The sequence below is a fragment of the Etheostoma spectabile genome, chromosome 15 (assembly GCF_008692095.1).
Source record: "Etheostoma spectabile isolate EspeVRDwgs_2016 chromosome 15, UIUC_Espe_1.0, whole genome shotgun sequence".
NCBI classification, from domain to species: Eukaryota; Metazoa; Chordata; class Actinopteri; order Perciformes; family Percidae; genus Etheostoma; species Etheostoma spectabile.
This window is the reverse complement of record NC_045747.1, coordinates 13,123,719-13,142,283: the sequence shown is the minus strand read 5'-3', so window position 1 is coordinate 13,142,283 and position 18,565 is coordinate 13,123,719. Positions and strand designations below refer to the sequence as shown.

Genomic DNA, 18,565 nt, shown 5'->3' with positions numbered 1-18,565 from the left:
ATTGGGTATAAATACTAACAAAGAAGACATTAAGTTATGAATGAATAGTTTTGTCATTGTAAATGTGAATACAACTATCAGAAAAAGCTTTGCATTAACATAAGTTGACTGATTAAGAATGATTACATAATCACACCACTTCCAGGATAGTAAACAACATCAATATAGAAAAATATGTAATATATATTTATATACTGTATATATAAAACTAAGTATCGGAAAGAGAACATATGATGTATCAACATAGAGACCAAGTGAAAATACAAAATAAGAACACAGCATTGCCCCTGCTTAAAAATCACAGCAGGTTGTACAGCAGCAAAGTTCCCCATACTGTTCTTTGCAGCTATGGAACAGTGGGAAAACGGTCATGTCCTCTTAGCCAAGAGAAAATCCTGACATAAACAATATCTATTGACTTCACTCCAAATTAGGAATGGATCCTCGGTAAGAACGACTTGATTTCAAGTGAATTTCATATTTAAATATCTAAAAACGAAAAACAGGAGCAAGGTGTTTAATGCATTTAGTTGTCATGACACCGCTGTTTTTAGAGATGGGCGTCAGGAGTTCTCTTGTAAAAGAGTGTGTCAAAAGAAAAGTTAATAGCTACTGTTTTAGAATTACCAACACCAGCAGCAGCACTTCTTGTGACCTAGCAGTAGGAATGATTTCTATTTGGACGGCGTTCTGAATGTAAAGTGACAACGGAGGCAGTGGGAGCTTTATCATTTCGGTAATCTGTAATATACAGGAAGTACGTTTAATTGCATTTCACTTGTAAGGACCGCTCTCATTATCACTATATCCAATATGGATTACTTACTAAAGAGTGGCATATAAAGTAAAGAGGCAAAACATCACCCAGTAAGTGCTGTGGCATACATATCAGAGAGCATACCATCCTTAGTTGCATTAGGCTTGACCTTACAGTAGGTGATCACACCACATTTAACCATCATGCAATTAAGCCCAACTAATATCAGTAATGCAAGAATACCTTCTGTCATCTAAAATTCTTGAATCAGTTGTCCTGTAAATTGTTTTCTTTTATACTGCATCTTAAAAGTTGTCTTAAGTGCTAAATAATGACACTCTGGCCAATATCAAATGTTTTGAATCCAAACAAATATGGCTAAAAGATCACTTTCCGACTCTACATTTTACGCTTCCCAAATCTACCTGTTCAATCAAATATCATTTTCAATCAATCGTTCTTTTGCATTTTAAAATATTAGATGAATACTTTTTCTAGTCAAAGGGCCATTAAGATACCAACATAATCACATTGCAGCACCTGTCAAACACCTTAAACAACAGAGCTAACGATACACTTTTCAGCCCCACTGACAAAACCAACAATTTATAACACAAAGTACTAGCACATTTCAAGCGTTCCATGGATGAGCCCTAATGACAGCAAATTAAATTCTTGAAAAGCTCAGTTACCTGATGTCGACACCCTGTATATATGAGAAATGTTTTTATTACTTCTTTGTGCAGTTGCCAATAGGCAAAAAAAGGCTAAAATATCCATATTGTAATCATATTTTAAAAGTGGAGTCTATACAGTCTACCAAAGGCTTGCAAACAAAAATCTTGCCTAATGATTGAGTTTTAAACTTTTAAAACACCTAAATTAAAACCTAAATTAGAACACCGTCAGTATGGAAGCCTTTACTGGATTGTACTGACTGCTGACCTCTGGCATTACTTTTCCTACATACAAAAACAGCTATTTAGCATGACCACCGAGTAAAATGTTGCATAACCAAGACTGAAATATATACAATAGCGCGTCACGAGTAGAGGCCTTCAGTTGAACACTGGCCAGTTATCAAACTGTATAAAGCAGTGCTCTCCAAACTGGCCATAGGGAGCCATGTGTAGGCAGGCTTAAACTCCAAAGAAAAACTACAACAGGTGATTTTATGGCTTCCAACCTTCCAAAAGAGAAGACGAGTTAATCAGTGAAAATTCTGTTTGGCTTCTCCCAAAGGCAACTGTTTGGAGATTTCTGGTAATTGGCTATAATGGGGCGTCCACCTAACCTCAAGGCTGGAACAAAAAATCCTTGTCTTTGTGTTAAACTACATTTCAATATTCTATAAGAACTTGTACTGATCATTTTAAGGCAAATGTTTCAAAGGCTCAATTTACATTGAGACACTTCTACGTATAGAAAGTGGGATTTGACATAGGCTTTACAAATAGCTTTACTGTACAGTATGTACAACTTAAATCTCAAGTTGTATGCTCAATAGCATAAGAGCAGTCCCAGGCCAATGCTGCCACGTTAAGGCATGTCAAATACTTATTCATACTGGAGTAAAAAGCAAATCTCTGCTAACCGTCATGGAAGAAGGGTCACACAGGCCCAGTACCCTGCTGGTGCTGGGGAAGGGTGGGGGGGTGTTGCACAGTGCACAGACAATGTAGATCGTTTAAGAGAGACAGAAGTAGGAAGACAGAGTTGTGAATGCAGCATAACATCACATAGAGCTTGCCATCGTATTCCATCCCTCAGTCTTACTACTGAAGGTCTTTTCAGAACAGGATTAGTGGGTTCAGGCTGGGTTGGAACCGGGGAGGACCAGGCAGAAGGAGAGCCCAGTCCTGTCAACACTAGGAGAGAGTTGAGAACGGGGACGGGCTGGAGTTGCTGTGGTTGGCGGACTTGACAATGGTGATGACGCTGGTGGTGGCCACCTTGCCTGGAGAGAGGGGCCCGCGGGTCACAGACCGGGCAAAACATTGCAGGGCCTCATACTTGGCTCGCAGGGCATCCAGCTCCAACCTCATGCTAGCATTCTCACGGGCCAGTTTGTCCACCTCATGCTGCAGCTCTGTCTTTTGTCTCTCCAGTTCCTCCTTCTGGGTGACACGTTTGATGCGACAGCTGGCAGCGTAGCCCCGGTTTTTCAGGGTCCGTCGCCGCTGCTTCAACTTTGCAACATCATCTTTAGTCAGCCCACGCAGGTGCTGGTTGAGCTCTCGCACGGACATGGCCACCAACTCATCGTCGCTGACCGCAGGGGCATTCTCACCCACCTCCTTCTTGACCTGCAGGACATAAGCAGTGGATTGAGAAATGTGGATCTTTTTAATATTAAGACATGGTACTGTTCTTCAACTTCTCACACCTACCTTTAAAGCTTTGCTCGTCTTAAAATGAGTCGTCATTCCCTGCATGCAGACAACTGGCCAGAATCTCACAGAAGACACACTAAAGAGTAAGAAGAAAAAAAAGTGTAACTTAAATTAAGTGAAACACAACATTATCAGTGGTAGAAAGTAACAAAGTATTTATTCAAGGACTTTATTAACAATGTAGAAATACTGGCATATTACTTAAGTAGGCTATTTCCATTTTGTATTACTGTATACGTCTTCAGGACATTTAAGAGGGAATGATTGCACTATTCAATCCACTACATTGTTTTAACTTCACAGTTTAACGTTTTGCAGATAACATATGATTAATGTTAAACTATGATGCATTGTTAAAGATGAACCTGGCAAAAGTTAATAACATAACTTAAAGGATCTCCATTTGGTCCAGTTACAACATTAAAACGATGCAGGGAATATATGTAATATTATAGCACTGATGGGTCATTTTTCTACACAAGTAATTTTATACTACATTTTTGCTGACAATACCTATGTAGGTCTACTCTTAATTGGATTTTGAATATCTGAATACTTTGGCTAGTAACGCATATTTGTATCCTGCAGATATTGAGTAGGGCTACAACATAATATTGGCACTCCTCACCCCACAAATTCACTTTGAAGACACAACAACATTCCAGGGTTGCGTCATGTCTCAATATTTATATTAGCATGTTAAAGCCACAGACGCCAGCAGAGGGCAGCATGAAATCATCAAATATAAGCCCTGGAAAGCAACTATATTTACTTATTAGGGGAGGAGGGCACTAACAATGTAGTTCACTAGACCAAGCAAGATTAGAAACAGGCAACAAATCGCCCTCTCTCCATTTAACTTTGAATTGAAGCTCTCTAAGCTGGGACAGTTTAAAAAATAGAAATAATAAAAAGCCTCTCTGTTCATTACAGTGAGGCACATGCTCTCCAGACTGCTGCCATGGCCCAAAAAAACGAGAGCGCTGAGCTGTAATCCTGTGAGAGGCACACATACCCCAAGGCTCCATTTCAGGACCTGCAGACCAGCCTGACTACGAGTGCACTGTTCTATGCTAGACTGCTGCCATGGAAACGCCTTGCAAATGGGCGTGGGAGTCACATGGTCACCAAAAGGGTAAACAAGTCTCATTCATAACCGCACCACAGCCTATTCATAGTACATTAGAAGTGCTAATAACTTAATAGGCGTCCTGTTTACAAACATCCTCAATTTGTCTTTATCCCATTACAACGCTTAAATCCAGTACAATGTAGATTTTGTTTATTCCCCTAATCTGATGTTTTGGTGTCTACAGGGGCACGGCCACCACTCAGCCTTTTCATTGTACTGTATATGAAAACAGACCATCACATCATCATGACATTAACAGTCATAATGAACTTCACAGGGCAGTAGATACGCATGTGGAAAATTCCTGGAGATAGAATGTCACAGAGAAATACTTTCCTTTATAGTCAGTGATGTATTTTTACTGTGAGACAATGTAGACGATTGATTTAGGCCTGTGTCTCGCTGGTTGGATCCTCTTACACTGGGCTTTCCTGAGCTGCTCTATGCCCTTATTTAACTCTGGCGGATATATTTAGCCCACAGTGCTGGCACACATTTCTGCTAACTAAACAATTTAAGTCAGCATGCGATAAATGATACCTCAGCAAGAGGGCAAATATTCTCTTGCAGTCTGCAGTAGGCCTGCAGCTTCAATGGGAGAACATACTCTGGGTGTGGCTGCACTTTCTAGGATGTTTACTCATTTTCACATTATATGGCTGTATTGCTAATACAGGACTTTGAAACCGTTGATATGTAACTGCTTATTGCAAGAAATAGTGCAGTGGGCATGAAAAACAACTTTGTCACACTGTCTTTGATGTAACCTGAACATTAGTCATTGTTCTTATAATAACTTAAATTCAACAGAATGTGTTTCATGTTTTTGCCACAAGCAGATGAACCTCAAAGATGTACTCACCAAACGGCTAAACCCAGAGCCACATAAACTCATGTTTAGACATTTAGGGAACATCTGTTGCTCTCTCCGATGTCCTTTATTTATTTTGCAAAACATTACATCATTGAGATTTCACAAGCATCAAATAAGAGATTAAGAGCTAAAATACAATGCTCCTTGATAGCAAGTTGGCCCAAACTGCATAATTTAAGTGGTATTGCATCATTTGGGGGTCCCTGGGTATATTCCTTGCAAAGATCATGATAAAGTGGTGTGGGGCCTCCCTCTCTTCATACAAAAGGCCTCCAACTTGAACCAAGAGGCCAGGTTGTTTCCCTGAAATGTGCTTATGTTTTTGCAACTCGCAGAGAGACAATGTTTTCCTGATCAAAATGCCTAAGTTTCCTCAGAGGGAAAAAAGCAATTACATTATACATCCAAATACACTCTTTATGATTTTGCCAGTCTGACAAGACAGGCATATTTCACAACAAATCTCGCCATAGTCAAGAAAACAACACGTTTTAGTTTTTTTTTCCATAACCGTAGGAAAAGGAGTCTGGGAAAATACCTCAAGGAAAAGCCACAGATGGCGGGAAAAGAACAAAACCACATTCCTGTGGAATCAACACACATGTGCAAACCCTTACATGCCCAACACAGGCAGAACATTCAGTCTGAATATGTCTTGTGATGCACTCAGATATGGGGCGGAGTTCAAATCCTACTTGTTAAACAACGGCTGCAAAATTCACAAAATGTCTGGAATCTAGAAGCGTCTCACATCATTCACTTGCCCAATCATATCAAAGGCAGCCTGTGTGCACATGTGTGGAAGCCAGGAGTCCTCTATACATTCTATCTTTTATTTTACTTTCCTAACTTTCTCATACAAAAGAAAATGTCATTCCGCAAGATACTTGTCTGATAAATAATAACCAAAAATGTACTATTTACTCAGCAATAATGTCCTCACTAAATCATGACAAAGTGCACAAAAATGCAGATTAGAGCCAAGAGATGACGTGAGAGAAACTTCTGAACTACAGTAACTGTTTGTTGCAAACACTATACACACATTTCATGGCTATAGTTGTGTGTTAAGCATGTCTTATTTGATGTGGAAAGCAGAATGTTTGCTGGTAAACCTGCTACTTTGTTCTTTGGGTGTACACATTGCTTTGAAGATGAACTGACCCTTTCAAGACTTTTTTTTTTTAGAATGCCTAAAAAAACAAGGCAAAGACTCATTTTTACATGCACGCAAATCGAGTTAAGCTTTTAAAAAGCAAATTTGTGTCAAATATAGAATTTTTCAGACTAGGCCAGTTTAATAAACACATGTACCATTTATTAACTGAAGCCAAATTTGTATATTGTCTACGTCAGACAACTGGTCAGGTTCAAGTCTGCAGGTAACTGTGGGGCCCAGCCTTCTCCTAAAATAAACAGCAGATCAAAGGCTTATTCGCTCATACTGCAGTGATAAATGCAGAGTCGGCTTGTCTGGACTCTTTGTTTATCTTCTCTTTTTGTTTTAATTTGGGAGTAGGATAAGCACAAAGCCGACTTGTTGCTGCCATTGATACACTTCTCTGAAAAAGCTCTTGCTTTTCTTGCATTTTTTTCAGGGAGGCCGAGAGATTTCCCTACAGACTGGTGCGCGCGGCATTCTGCTCTTTCTCCAGCGCAGCACATTTGGTGGGATATGTGAAGGAAATGAAGAGCATAGCTGAGCAGTGAGTCATGCTGTTTACTGGTAAAAGCGTCGACCAGAGGCAGGGAATCACACCCTCCCGGTCTGACGTTTCCTGGAAAATCCCGTTGTTTCGCAGGGAGGAAGGAACAGTACAGAGAACCTTGGAAATGGCTGGCAACTTTTGTACGGAAAGGAAGAAGAACTCACAGAATATCTGAGCAAAGATGCTCTCCCAACCAGGGACGCTGGGATTCAAAGAAATGTCAAGAATGCGAAAAACAAGGACATACCCATCCCACGTTTTACTACCTGAAACCAATCTGTGAATGATATAATAATTACAGTAGGAAAATATGAATGTTTCCAAAAAAAGTGTACCACATCCCTCACTTCCAACAAGATATACCAAAGCAAAGCTCTGCAGTTGAAAATAGTGTTAATAATCCAGTACTATCCAGATGTCAGTGCTTCTCCTTGAAAACAGCCAGCTGAGACACAAGGACAGACAAGATGTGACAGCATACATTCTGAATGCGGTGGAGGTGCAAAGCGTTGGTTTGTGCATCGGCCAACATGCAATTTGAGTCATGGTGGAATCAGAAGGTTGCCAGAAGAAAAGTTGGAGAAGAAACGAGAAGAAATCCCTAATAACGCCACAATCCAACAAACAAAATAAATGAGTAATCTCGACACTTGCCACACCTCCCACCATAATGAGGTGAAAGCAGCTGGTTGAGATGAGAAAAGCAGTAGAAGGCAGAACGTTAATCCCTGTGGGTGGCATAGTTAGCACCCTGAGACACTATACAACTGTCAGGGACTCACTTCGGACTGACACACCACAGGCCTGTAAAGACAAACATCTGTTATTGCCTGACTACGCTCTGTTTGGCATGTCGAGCTGTGAATAAAACCATGTCAACAGCTTCCAACGTCAATAATCAAAACTCAACTTTTTTTTTCTTCCAGTAAGACAAGCAAAACACATCATGGTCGACGTGTTCCCTGTGAGTCACGGCATCACAAACCACAGCTATTTCACTTTCACAACACTCCACACCACAAAAACGTTTTGAATTCTGCTACACTTTCATCCATCACTATACTGACTGGCAAAAAGAGAAATCTTATATATCTGATGACAATCACACTGTATCCTCTGTTTTCAGGGGAATTTCTCCAGCTGTGCCTCGTCACTATCACGGACTATTCGGGTGATAAAATGAGTCAGCCACTGTTACTTCTCCATCCAAAGAAGACATCATGACTTTGGTGATTGAACCACATGTTCACCTCATGACAGAGGAGTGCACCGCTCACACTGTTTGTCTGTGCACCCACCAGAAACAACAGTGAATCACAAACATCTAAGTGAAACAAGTTGCTCAAAGACAAATATTTTCCAGGTATTAATCACAATGGCTTTAAAATGTCACAAGTCCTATTTATTCAATAAAACAATGCACAAACTAAAATATAAAGCATTATTATTTCTGAGGTCAAATTGTGTTGTTGTTAGATAATTATCAAAAAAAAAACTAATGCACCTTTAAGACACAGTTTCCTTATCTTTACTCAAGTCATACAGATTTATGTAGACCAGAAATGACAGCTCAACACAAGGATAACATAAAGTATTTTCTTCTTCCAGAGAGACTTATTGTGTGTAGGCCAGTCAGCCGTGGTGGTCTGACTTCACTTCGTGCCCTTTGTCCCACATGGCAAAATGCAGACCACGTGTTGTTTCTAATGTCAAAAGTAGGCTGGTATTTTTGCATTACAGACACCGAATTAAAACCCCCGTTGAAATGAACAGTGCCAGAATTAAAGGGGATGTGAGAATGTTTCATATGAATTCGTTTAAACGGGACAGTCAGTGAGTTTACTACCCCCACCCCCCACCTACCCCACACACACACACACACACACACACACACACACACACATACATCATTCGAGTGACAGAAAGTTGGCTATAAATAAACATGGGGAAATGTCTATTTTTAACTTATAATAACTCATTATAATGGTTCTAATGCGCCCAGTAGGCTAATAAACATCTAGGCGATTCAACAGTAACTCAGCATTGAACCGTGACAATAACACGAATGTAGGCTACTCAGGCAAAACATTGTGATTTCTATAATTTTTTTAATTAAATGCGTTGAATAGACGTTTTCTGAGCTCGTTTTAGTATTATTTATATATATTTTTTTAAATTAAATAGCCAGATTTCACTCATTGAGACAATGCATCCAACTGACTTAATTAAGAAAAAATGACTAATTCAAATGATTGGACATCGTAAAATAAAGAAAGTAGAAAGTAGGTTAAGCAGTTAATCGAAATTGTTATTATATATGTTCAATTTTTTCCCACTTTTTTCGCGCGACGAGCTCTGGAGCACTGTGTTTTGTTACTTACACAACACGTATCTACTAAGTCAACATCAACTTTCATAAGCGGGATCAAAAAGTTATCCTTCATGATGGGCGCGCGTGGCCAACATAATCCTATCTACTTGCGCCAATATGTTACAGTGACAACTTCGGCAATTTAGAAAGGGATGTCAAAACATCTTCCCAAAAAAATAAAAAAAAAATACACAAGCTCACCTCTGTGGACGCGGATATCTCTGGACCGTGATGCGTAAAAAGTGTCGGAGTAGGTTTCCGATACAGGCGGCGGAGTAACTTGACACAGTTGGTATAAAGGGTCCAGCAGACAGCAGCGTTGTATCCTCGTACTAAATCAACTACAAAACAACAACAATGTACCAACATTCCACGCTCTGCTTCCGCAAGCACTCACGTCACCGATTCCTCGTGACCGCCCCCTCCATTCATGAAAATAACTTTCTGCTGACGCCAGTCTGGGAGTGGGGTGCTGGGGGAGGCCATAAATAGAAGGTAGATAGTCTACTGCTGGCGACTGCTTTTGCTTACTTCACAAAAATAATCAGTACAAAGTCAGCTCTAATATTAGCCAAGAGTACTCATAGAAACCTATGTAGCCTATCATCAAAAGTAAGTCATCAACTCTCTCATCTTAACAACAAGGTATTCTAAATTGTGCATTATCTGAGAGAAAACAGCGACCTCCTCTCTCCATCTGACTTGGGAGCTGCAGCATTCCTTTCCTGAGGAAAGTATGTGGCGTAGTAGCCCAGCAGTCACAGGATTTTTCTATTTTAACTGCACTGCTGTCAGTAACGCCACAGGTTATTCTGGGTAATTAACTAATGGATGTAAATATGTAAGTCAGAAGCCTTTTAAGGGCTGCTGCACTCTTATGGGTTTCCCTGTTCATTTATCCAAAATGACAAGACCTCAGCTTTGAGGTTGCTCAGTGTCTGTGAAAAAAACAGATGCTGTGTGTTTACACTATAAACTCTGTCGGCCACACAGTTTAAACAAGGATAAAAAGGAGGAGGAAAATGCACTTTCACTTGAGTTTCTCCTTTTTCTGCTGACTGGACCAACATGACTAGGAGCACATTTTTCAAAACTAAAAGTATCTTTCAAAATACCCAGGTTTTTGCAGGATGTACTGTAACTTAAGGAATTTTTAAAACTCATTTGAAATAGTCCTAAAGCTTAGATCGCAAAACCTGCATGGGAAAGGTAAAAGTGGAGCTGGTGGGGCAGAAATTATGAAATTAGATGTGGAATCTGGTTAGTTTTATGAAGAGCCCCACCTGAAATCAAATTTAGCAATTAATGAAGCCTTTACTTTCAAATACGATCTTTAGAAATGGACAGAAAAAGCCCATCATAATTAACGGCAATGCTTCATTTGTCACATATAGACAGTCATTGTCTGGCTCATGGTGTAAGACTGAGCTTTTTTAATTGCCTATTTCAAGCCCAACATAGCTTACTTATTGAATCTGTTTTGTTCCATGATGGTTTCTGTCTTAATGGTGCTATGTTTAGCCACTGGAGAGACAAAAGAGACACTTACTAATTAAAAGCACAAACATGTCTTGGATGCATGTTGTAATTTTAATCTTTAGATAAAGTGTGACTAGCAGATGACAAGTAAACCCATGAGAAATGTTAAGATGTTGCTAGTGTGACAAAATGAAGAAACACCTTGCACACATACTGTACGGATGTCTTACTTAACTTTGACAGCTTTTCCAAAGCATTGACGTGAAACAAAAAAGATTGCATATTGATTTTAATGAGTGACAATACAAATCATACTTTCAGCAAAACGGATTTACTGCTGAAAAAAATCACTGGTAATTTGACTCTGTGCCAGATATCAAGATTGGCGTATGGTTATGTTACTGTCCTATTTTGAAGTTAGTGACTCAACCGATCGAGCTCCTCCACTCGATCCCACATGGAATCAATTACTTACTAGAGATGGGGATGGCCTGATTCTTTCAGCTGCACTGGCGCGTATTTGAAGTAAAAAGCAAATAAACGTTGTCAGATGAGGAACCAGTTTTGTGTTCTGGTTAGTTTGTGCCACTTTCGTGTTGACCACAAACAACACACCATTTCCTTTGTGTGACCTTCCTGTAACCAGTTAAACACAAGCATCATTTGGAGACACAGTTCTTTTCTGCTTCTGTATTTTTTAGATGAAATGAAACAGCTTTGTAATGCACAAAGGCAGAAAGTTTTAGATGAGTAGAATGAGACGGGATTGGATTTCATTGAATGTAATTTCAAATGAAATGTGATGGAATATAATTAGACTGGATTACATTAATTAAGACTAGATTTTAGATGAGGTGAGAGTCATTTACATTATAGATGGCATTAGATAAAATTAGATGAGATTAAATTACACTATTATAGAGATTAATGAGATTACGAGATGTGATTATATTACACTAGATTAGAGATGGGATGGGATTACGAGATGGGATTAGATTACACTAGATTAGAGATGAGATGGGATGATATTAAATGAGATGGAATTATGTTACACTATATTAGAGATGACATGGGCTGACGTTAAATTAGATGAGATTAGACAACACTAGATTAGAGATGATTTTGTTAAATGGGATGAAACCGGGTTACATTAGAAAAGAATAAAGTGTGGATATGAGATTATATTATATTTAATATGGATGTGATGGGAATAAATAGCATTGGATTTTATTAGATAAGAAATGAGATGTGATGACATGAGATAAATTTACGTAGACTGGATTACATTTGTTTAGAACATGCATGAGATTGGATGAAATGAGATGGGATAAGATTACACTAGATTAGAGATATTATTATAAAAATGAGATGGGATGAGATTACAGTAGATTAGAATAGAGGTGAGAATAAATTAAATGAGATTGGAGTAGATTAGATTAGAGGTTAGTGAGATAGGGGTCAGATTAGGAAATTCCACTACATTGGATTAGAGATTAGATTAGATGAGATAATATGGGATAAAGGACAGAAATGTATAGAGCAACAAACTGCAGAGCCACCAATGATATTGTTGTCAAACATCAAGTTAGTCAGTTCACACCACACCATGCAATTAGCGTCCATGTAGTCTCGCATTGCCATTCCTCCACAGTGCTGCGGAGGAAGGTCTGGCTAGTTCCGCACAGCATTCCGGGATGGGAGAAAAACATGCTCTGGTTCATTGGCACTTCTTTGAACCAATCACAATCGTCAGAACAACGGCGCCTCTGTAAAATAACCTCGGGAAGGAACTTGTTTTGGTGAAATGTGTATGTTCAAAAGTTGTTGTCGTGCAATAGAAAACTCTGATTGGATGGTCTAGCAGTCTGGATTGACCCTGCAGAGATCTGAGGAGCAGTTAACCATAGTCCTCATAAATTGGCCGGAGTTTAAAATTCCAACACAAAGGATATCTGGCCTAAATGAGTGAAAAAAAATGTTTGTGTAGGGTTTCGCTGGATCGACCTGCTGTGGGGTCTGAGTTCTTACAGGCAGTTTTAAATTACAGGAAGTAACAATGAGTCACTAATCTTGCTCCTTTGTGACTCAGACTGTTGAACTCAGAAATGTGATCTGGCACAAAGAGGCCCCCTGTTGTAGGGGGATGATTTTTCTTCTTCCAAATGCTTCAAATTATAAAGTTTAGGATGATATTGACCAGAGGTTTTTTTTTAAACTGCAATAGCACTATCAATTAGCCCAAACAAAATTGAGCTGGATAAAAACATTAACTTATTAATCACATTTTCTTCCTTCAAGTGTTTTTTTACATCGTTCAGGGGTAGCTGGATGAGACATTAGACAGCTGCCTCTGGCACAGTTTGGACCATTTGTAATTTCAGAAGTAATAGGACTGTTTTTGCAGATTTGTAGACTTCCCTCATGACACAGGATTTAATTTGGAACATTGACTGGACATTCCACTGACTTCACCAAAATGTGTTTCATATGAAAACACTTTACGTAACCGGCTGGCAGGTTAGAGCTGCATGAAAACGAACATGGTGAAGTTCCAGTAGTGGTGGAGGCTGCAGCAGCAGGCCCTGGTGGACTGTTTGAAGACTAGTTCAATGAGATTCTCTCAAAGCTCAAAACTATTTATCAACACAAAGGTTTGGGATTTTGAGGACAGCGAGTGAGAATAGTGCAGCTTGTACAAAAAGTAGTTGAGACTGCTAAGTAATGTTTAAGTAATGAACTAAGAACTGATGATGACTGTGGGTGGCAAAGCTCTGATGCTCAGACTTTGTTCTCGTTGAAGCGTGGACATTTTAAAAGAATTAAGACAGCTGTTGGGATGAAAATTTGCATGCTGTAATTTATCGCATCTACATTGCTTTAATGTGTGACTCATCATCATCAACATCACATAGGGTTTAGATTCAAAACTTTCTTGCTGACTTGAGATCTTGTTTCCTTTCAGTTCTGCTAGTACTTGTGACTGCTGTGTTGTGTCGTTTGATGGCATTTTATCCTGTTGTGTTATGTGGAAAGTTATAATAAAGTGCTCTTATTCTTCCTTTCAGGTGTGTGGTCTTCAATAAAAAGTCCTAACAGAATGCTGTTATTTTATCATGGCCGCTTTAAATGTATGTCTTCGTCTCTGTTTTCATTCATAACACTCCCAAAACTGTTGTTGGTTTAACTGCAAGAAGAAACTTGTATTTTTTGTAAAAAAAAAGAAGAAAATAAATAAAGATTAATGCACATTGCACATCTCATGGATTGGAATCTGTGCACATATTTACTAAGATGCTATACATATTAAGATACTATTATCAGAGAGAAGGATAACAGAGATAAGATGGATGTCCTATCAAAGTCTTTATATTGATCAGGTAATGTAAGTGTTCATACAGAGAGGCCAATCTGAACTGTGATGACTGTGGTGATGATTGTGAGATGGTAAAATATCTGCTGACACATTTACATTTAAAATAATTCATTGTTATCACGTAAGTCAAAATGATGACATCTGCTGGACAATTATTTGGTATTTGCTTTCTACACATGTATCAAATGCAAAACCGTATGAACAAATTCAAAACTCATATTCTATAAAATTATGTATTTTTAAATATGTATTACATTTAGTTATTATATCCTTAGTATAACAAGATTTAAGTTATGTTTGTTGATACCGTACACCATATGTAGATACACGCTGTACATAGTAAAATAAAATAATTGTAGTGCCCTCTATTGGTCACAGTGAGTAACTACAACAATGTTTCAAGTCTAAAATTTCCACCGGAAGTGTAGTATACCATTTTGTCTAACTTTACCCACTGCAACCTCCAGTCTATTGTTTAATTAGCCAAAGATAACCACCTTACCCTTTTGGCAATGGCCTGCATAGCTAACAAATTGATTAGTTTCCAGCTCTCTGGTGGTGACAGTGACTAACTACAACACAGTACTACTGTTTCATCAAGATAGACATTATGATGTAATGACAATTCCGGTGAACATTTTCAACGTAAAACATGGCTACACGCCGTGACAAGCAGAATAAGCTCGAAGTAGAAGTAACGTGGACTGTCATTAATGACACACTGGCACTAGGCGGCGGTATGCACTTTATTGTTTGTTAACGAACACAGAGAAGAAGAAGGAGCCGTAATCATGGCTCAGATTGTGTGATAGCTTTTGAGTCGCCTTACGTTCATTTTTTTTTTTTAAAGTGCATCGTTCAGGATAACCCCGATCAGTTTCATGAGACCGAATAACTACGTGAGACACTTTTCACTTAAATGTGCAGGTCAATTAACGCTAGACCACTGTCAGTACTGCGCTCGACACCGTTAAGTTAGCTAGCCAAAGTTGCTAACAGCCAATTGTTGTCGTTAGCCTAGCAGGTTTTGTCTAGTTTGTTACTGTTAATAGAGATGTAGCTAATTAACAGCATGTATACTAACGTTACGTTGCTGAACTTGTGTGTTTTACATTTGCTTGGGTTTCTCTGTGTTTTTCTCACACGCAGAATACACCAAGCTATCTAATGTCACCCACTTAACCTGCTGTGAATTTGACTTGTGTCTGTTAGTCAAGATGAATCGTCCAAAGCCTACAACTCTGAGGCGCCCCAGTGCTGCAAAAACATCAGGTACTTTAAAGCCAAACCCACTGTAGTCTAACGTTAGTGATAGTTTGCTCATCTTGTGTTTAAGATGGTAAACAAAGCAGAGGGGAATTACACTCTTCCTTGACGTCTGCTTATCCCAGGTCACCCTCCACCAGGAGATTTCATTGCTCTGGGATCAAAGAGCCAGGGTGGAGAGGCCAAAGCCCCCGCTGTCTTGCTGAAGCCAGCATCCACAAGTTTACCTGCTGACCGGAAGAGAGAGACCACCTCCACTCTGCCCTCCTCATCGGGTCTGTCCAGCCTCACCAAGCGGCCCAAACTATCCACCACCCCTCCAGTCAGTGCTCTGGGACGACTCGCTGATGTCGCAGCTGTGGACAAGAGGGCGATATCACCCTCAATAAAGGAGCCGTCTGTGATACCTATTGAAGGTAAACCAATTGCTTTGTTTTTAAACTCGAAAAAGCTTCCCTAGAAATGGCTACAAAATGTATATTGTATATTTTACACTGCCATAGTTGCAAGGAAAGTTCAAACTCTTTTTTTCTTTTCTTTTCATGTTAGTGTCACCGGCAGTGCTGCTGGATGAGATTGAAGCTGCAGAGGCGGAAGGAAATGATGACCGCATTGAGGGGCTGCTGTGTGGAGCAGTGAAACAACTCAAGATGAACCGAGCCAAGCCTGACATAACGCTGTACCTCAGTCTAATGTTCCTGGCCAAAATCAGACCCAATGTTTTTGCTACTGAAGGAATTATTGAGGTAAGATTTCTCTTTGACTTTGTGTTAGCCTCGCAAAGGTATTTCCTCTCACAGATGTCGGAATTTGATTGGACTTTCCACCTGTCTCCCTCTTGTCACAAGGCCTTGTGCAGCCTCCTGCGTCGGGACGCTTCCATCAACTTTAAAGCGAAGGGGAACAGTCTCGTGTCTGTTCTTGCTTGCAATCTGCTGATGGCAGCCTACGAGGAGGATGAGAACTGGCCAGAGATCTTCGTAAAAGTGAGAATCTCCTAACACTCAACACTTTAGTTATTTTATTTTTTCAAATATTTGCTTCATTTTAGCCATGTAGGAACTCTTTCAGATAATCGATCCAAAATGTATTTTCAGGTATACATTGAGGACTCTCTTGGAGAAAGAATCTGGGTGGACAGTTCTCACTGTAAGAATTTTGTTGACAACATCCAGACTGCTTTTGGGACAAAGATGCCCCCTAAGAGTATGCTGCTGCAGGCTGACACTGGCCGCTCTGGTGGAGATCTCAGTGCAGGTAGAGTTTCACATTGAGAAAAACAAACTGGCTTTTTGGGTGTTAGGAATCGCTGATGCAGGTAACGTGCTGAGTATTAATACTGCATAGTTTATTTTATTTTATTTTTTTACGTTTTGTTTTTAGGTAGCAGCCCTCATCCCTCAACCCCCGATGAGGATGACAGCCAGACTGAATTACTGATAGCTGAGGAGAAACTCAGTCCTGAGGATGAAGGGCAGATTATGCCGAGGTATGAAAACTACCCATATAGATGTGAGGGATGCCACAGTGTACAGTCTAAAAGACACCACTCAAGATTTTTAGATTCATATTTATGTTTTAGATACAAAATCTTTTATGAAGTTATAACAATTAAGTCATTTATAAAAGTATACTCAGTTCTGGACCATTTTGACTTTTGTCTCACCCTCTGGTGTACTGTAGGTATGATGAACTGTCAGAGAGTGTGGAGGACTACGTGCTCGAAGTCCTCAGGGATCAGTTGAACCGCAGGCAGCCGATGGACAATGTGTCCCGAAACCTGCTGCGTCTGCTCACGGCCACGTGTGGCTACAAAGAGGCACGGCTCATGGCGGTGCAGAGGCTGGAGATGTGGCTCCAGAACCCAAAGGTGATTATCAATTATCCTGGAAAAAAACACTTGTAAAGCTCAATTTCCCAGTACCTCATTGTGTTAGTAGTATTATTTGTTCGCAACCTGGAGTAAAATACTGCATTTGGAGCGTTAATTGCAGGGTAATCTTTTCACAATATCTTTATAATGAAAAGTGAAAGGTAGCTTATAATGGGAAAAACTAAATGGAAAAAAGCATGATGAAGTCAATACATTAATATCTTGTATTATTGGTACCAGTGTATTCATTGTTAACTGCAAGAGATGCAACAATATACTGCAATATTAATTAATATCTAATATTTTCACAGTTTTTTTGTATGTGAAATCATGAAAATGAAGATGAATGTTGATTAACTCCCTCTCTTTGTTTCTGTGTGTGCACAGCTGACTCGGCCAGCTCAAGACCTCCTCATGTCTTTGTGTATGAACTGCAACACCCAGGGATCGGATGACATGGAGGTGATCTCCAACCTGATCAAGATCCGACTGAAACCTAAAGTCCTCCTCAACCACTACATGCTGTGTGTCAGGTCTGTGGAGTCTCTTTTGGTCTTACTTCTTACTAGTTGTTACACGCGGAGACTTCCACTAACTGTTGCTTTGGCCGCAATCCCCAGGGAGCTGCTCAACACTAACAGAGACAACCTGGGCACTACGGTGAAGCTGGTGATCTTCAATGAGCTGTCCAATGCCAGGAATCCCAACAACATGCAAGTCCTCCACACAGTGCTGCAGCACAGCCCAGAACAAGCTCCAAAGGTGAAACTGCAGACTTCTGAATTGTTTAAACAAATAGTAGTTGGGAGATCATTTTACTATTTCAATCTATCGTAAGTATCTGTGTTTTCTCACAATCAACCTCCCTGTCTTTCATTGTGTCTGTAGTTCTTGGCGATGGTGTTCCAGGACCTGCTAACCAACAAGGATGATTACCTCCGTGCCTCCCGAGCCCTGCTGAGAGAGATCATCAAACAGACCAAGCACGAGATCAACTTCCAGTCCTTCTGCTTTGGTTTAATGCAGGAGAGAAAGGAGACCAGCTATGTGGACATGGAGTTCAAAGTATGTATTTATATGTAAATCCCTTGGTCATTTCAGCTTTTAGCTTCATGTATTTATGCTTATCTTTGTCTCTCCCGTAGGAGCGTTTTGTCATCCAGGTGACAGATTTACTGACTGTCTCCATGATGCTGGGCATCACCGCTCAGGTCAAAGAAGCAGGAATTGCGTGGGACAAAGGAGACAATAAGAGTGAGTGCTGTGTATTTGTTCTAATTATGTATTTATTAACAATATTACGCATGATTACCTTTGCCTTGAACATATGTCTGTTTT

General features: G+C 39.8%; 2 protein-coding genes and 1 long non-coding RNA gene across 9 annotated transcripts in view; 2 read left to right on the top strand and 1 right to left on the bottom strand.

Moving 5' to 3' along the window:
* The window catches only part of mafk (v-maf avian musculoaponeurotic fibrosarcoma oncogene homolog K), a 10,164-nt gene extending 512 nt beyond the window's left edge, over positions 1–9,652 (bottom strand). The window contains exons 1-3 of one of the 3 annotated variants that reach the window (XM_032537146.1): positions 9,438–9,652; positions 3,148–3,226; positions 1–3,063 (exon numbers count right to left, since the gene is read on the bottom strand). The exon at positions 1–3,063 is cut by the window's left edge and continues 512 nt beyond it. In XM_032537146.1, the coding sequence (XP_032393037.1) occupies positions 2,626–3,063; positions 3,148–3,192 (483 nt within the window). In that variant the 5' untranslated portion in view covers positions 3,193–3,226; positions 9,438–9,652 and the 3' untranslated portion in view covers positions 1–2,625. Of the gene's footprint in view, positions 3,064–3,147; positions 3,227–4,165; positions 4,245–8,369; positions 8,661–9,437 lie in introns of those variants that run through there. The other 2 variants (XM_032537148.1, XM_032537147.1) reach the window with 2 other exon arrangements.
* On the top strand, positions 4,101–8,376 carry LOC116702755 (uncharacterized). Its single transcript, XR_004335244.1, has 3 exons — positions 4,101–4,285; positions 6,755–7,829; positions 7,992–8,376. It is a non-coding gene; the product is annotated as an uncharacterized LOC116702755 (long non-coding RNA).
* Positions 9,653–14,838: 5,186 nt separating the features above from the next.
* Positions 14,839–18,565, top strand: part of ints1 (integrator complex subunit 1) — a 19,269-nt gene continuing 15,542 nt past the window's right edge. For 3 of the 5 annotated variants that reach the window (XM_032537588.1, XM_032537587.1, XM_032537584.1), the window contains exons 1-12: positions 14,840–14,987; positions 15,238–15,360; positions 15,480–15,770; positions 15,904–16,100; positions 16,203–16,340; positions 16,452–16,611; positions 16,738–16,843; positions 17,038–17,224; positions 17,615–17,760; positions 17,848–17,989; positions 18,116–18,292; positions 18,373–18,481. In XM_032537588.1, coding sequence (XP_032393479.1) covers positions 15,306–15,360; positions 15,480–15,770; positions 15,904–16,100; positions 16,203–16,340; positions 16,452–16,611; positions 16,738–16,843; positions 17,038–17,224; positions 17,615–17,760; positions 17,848–17,989; positions 18,116–18,292; positions 18,373–18,481 — 1,708 coding nt within the window. In that variant the 5' untranslated portion in view covers positions 14,840–14,987; positions 15,238–15,305. Of the gene's footprint in view, positions 14,988–15,237; positions 15,361–15,479; positions 15,771–15,903; positions 16,101–16,202; positions 16,341–16,451; positions 16,612–16,737; positions 16,844–17,037; positions 17,225–17,614; positions 17,761–17,847; positions 17,990–18,115; positions 18,293–18,372; positions 18,482–18,565 lie in introns of those variants that run through there. The other 2 variants (XM_032537585.1, XM_032537589.1) reach the window with 2 other exon arrangements.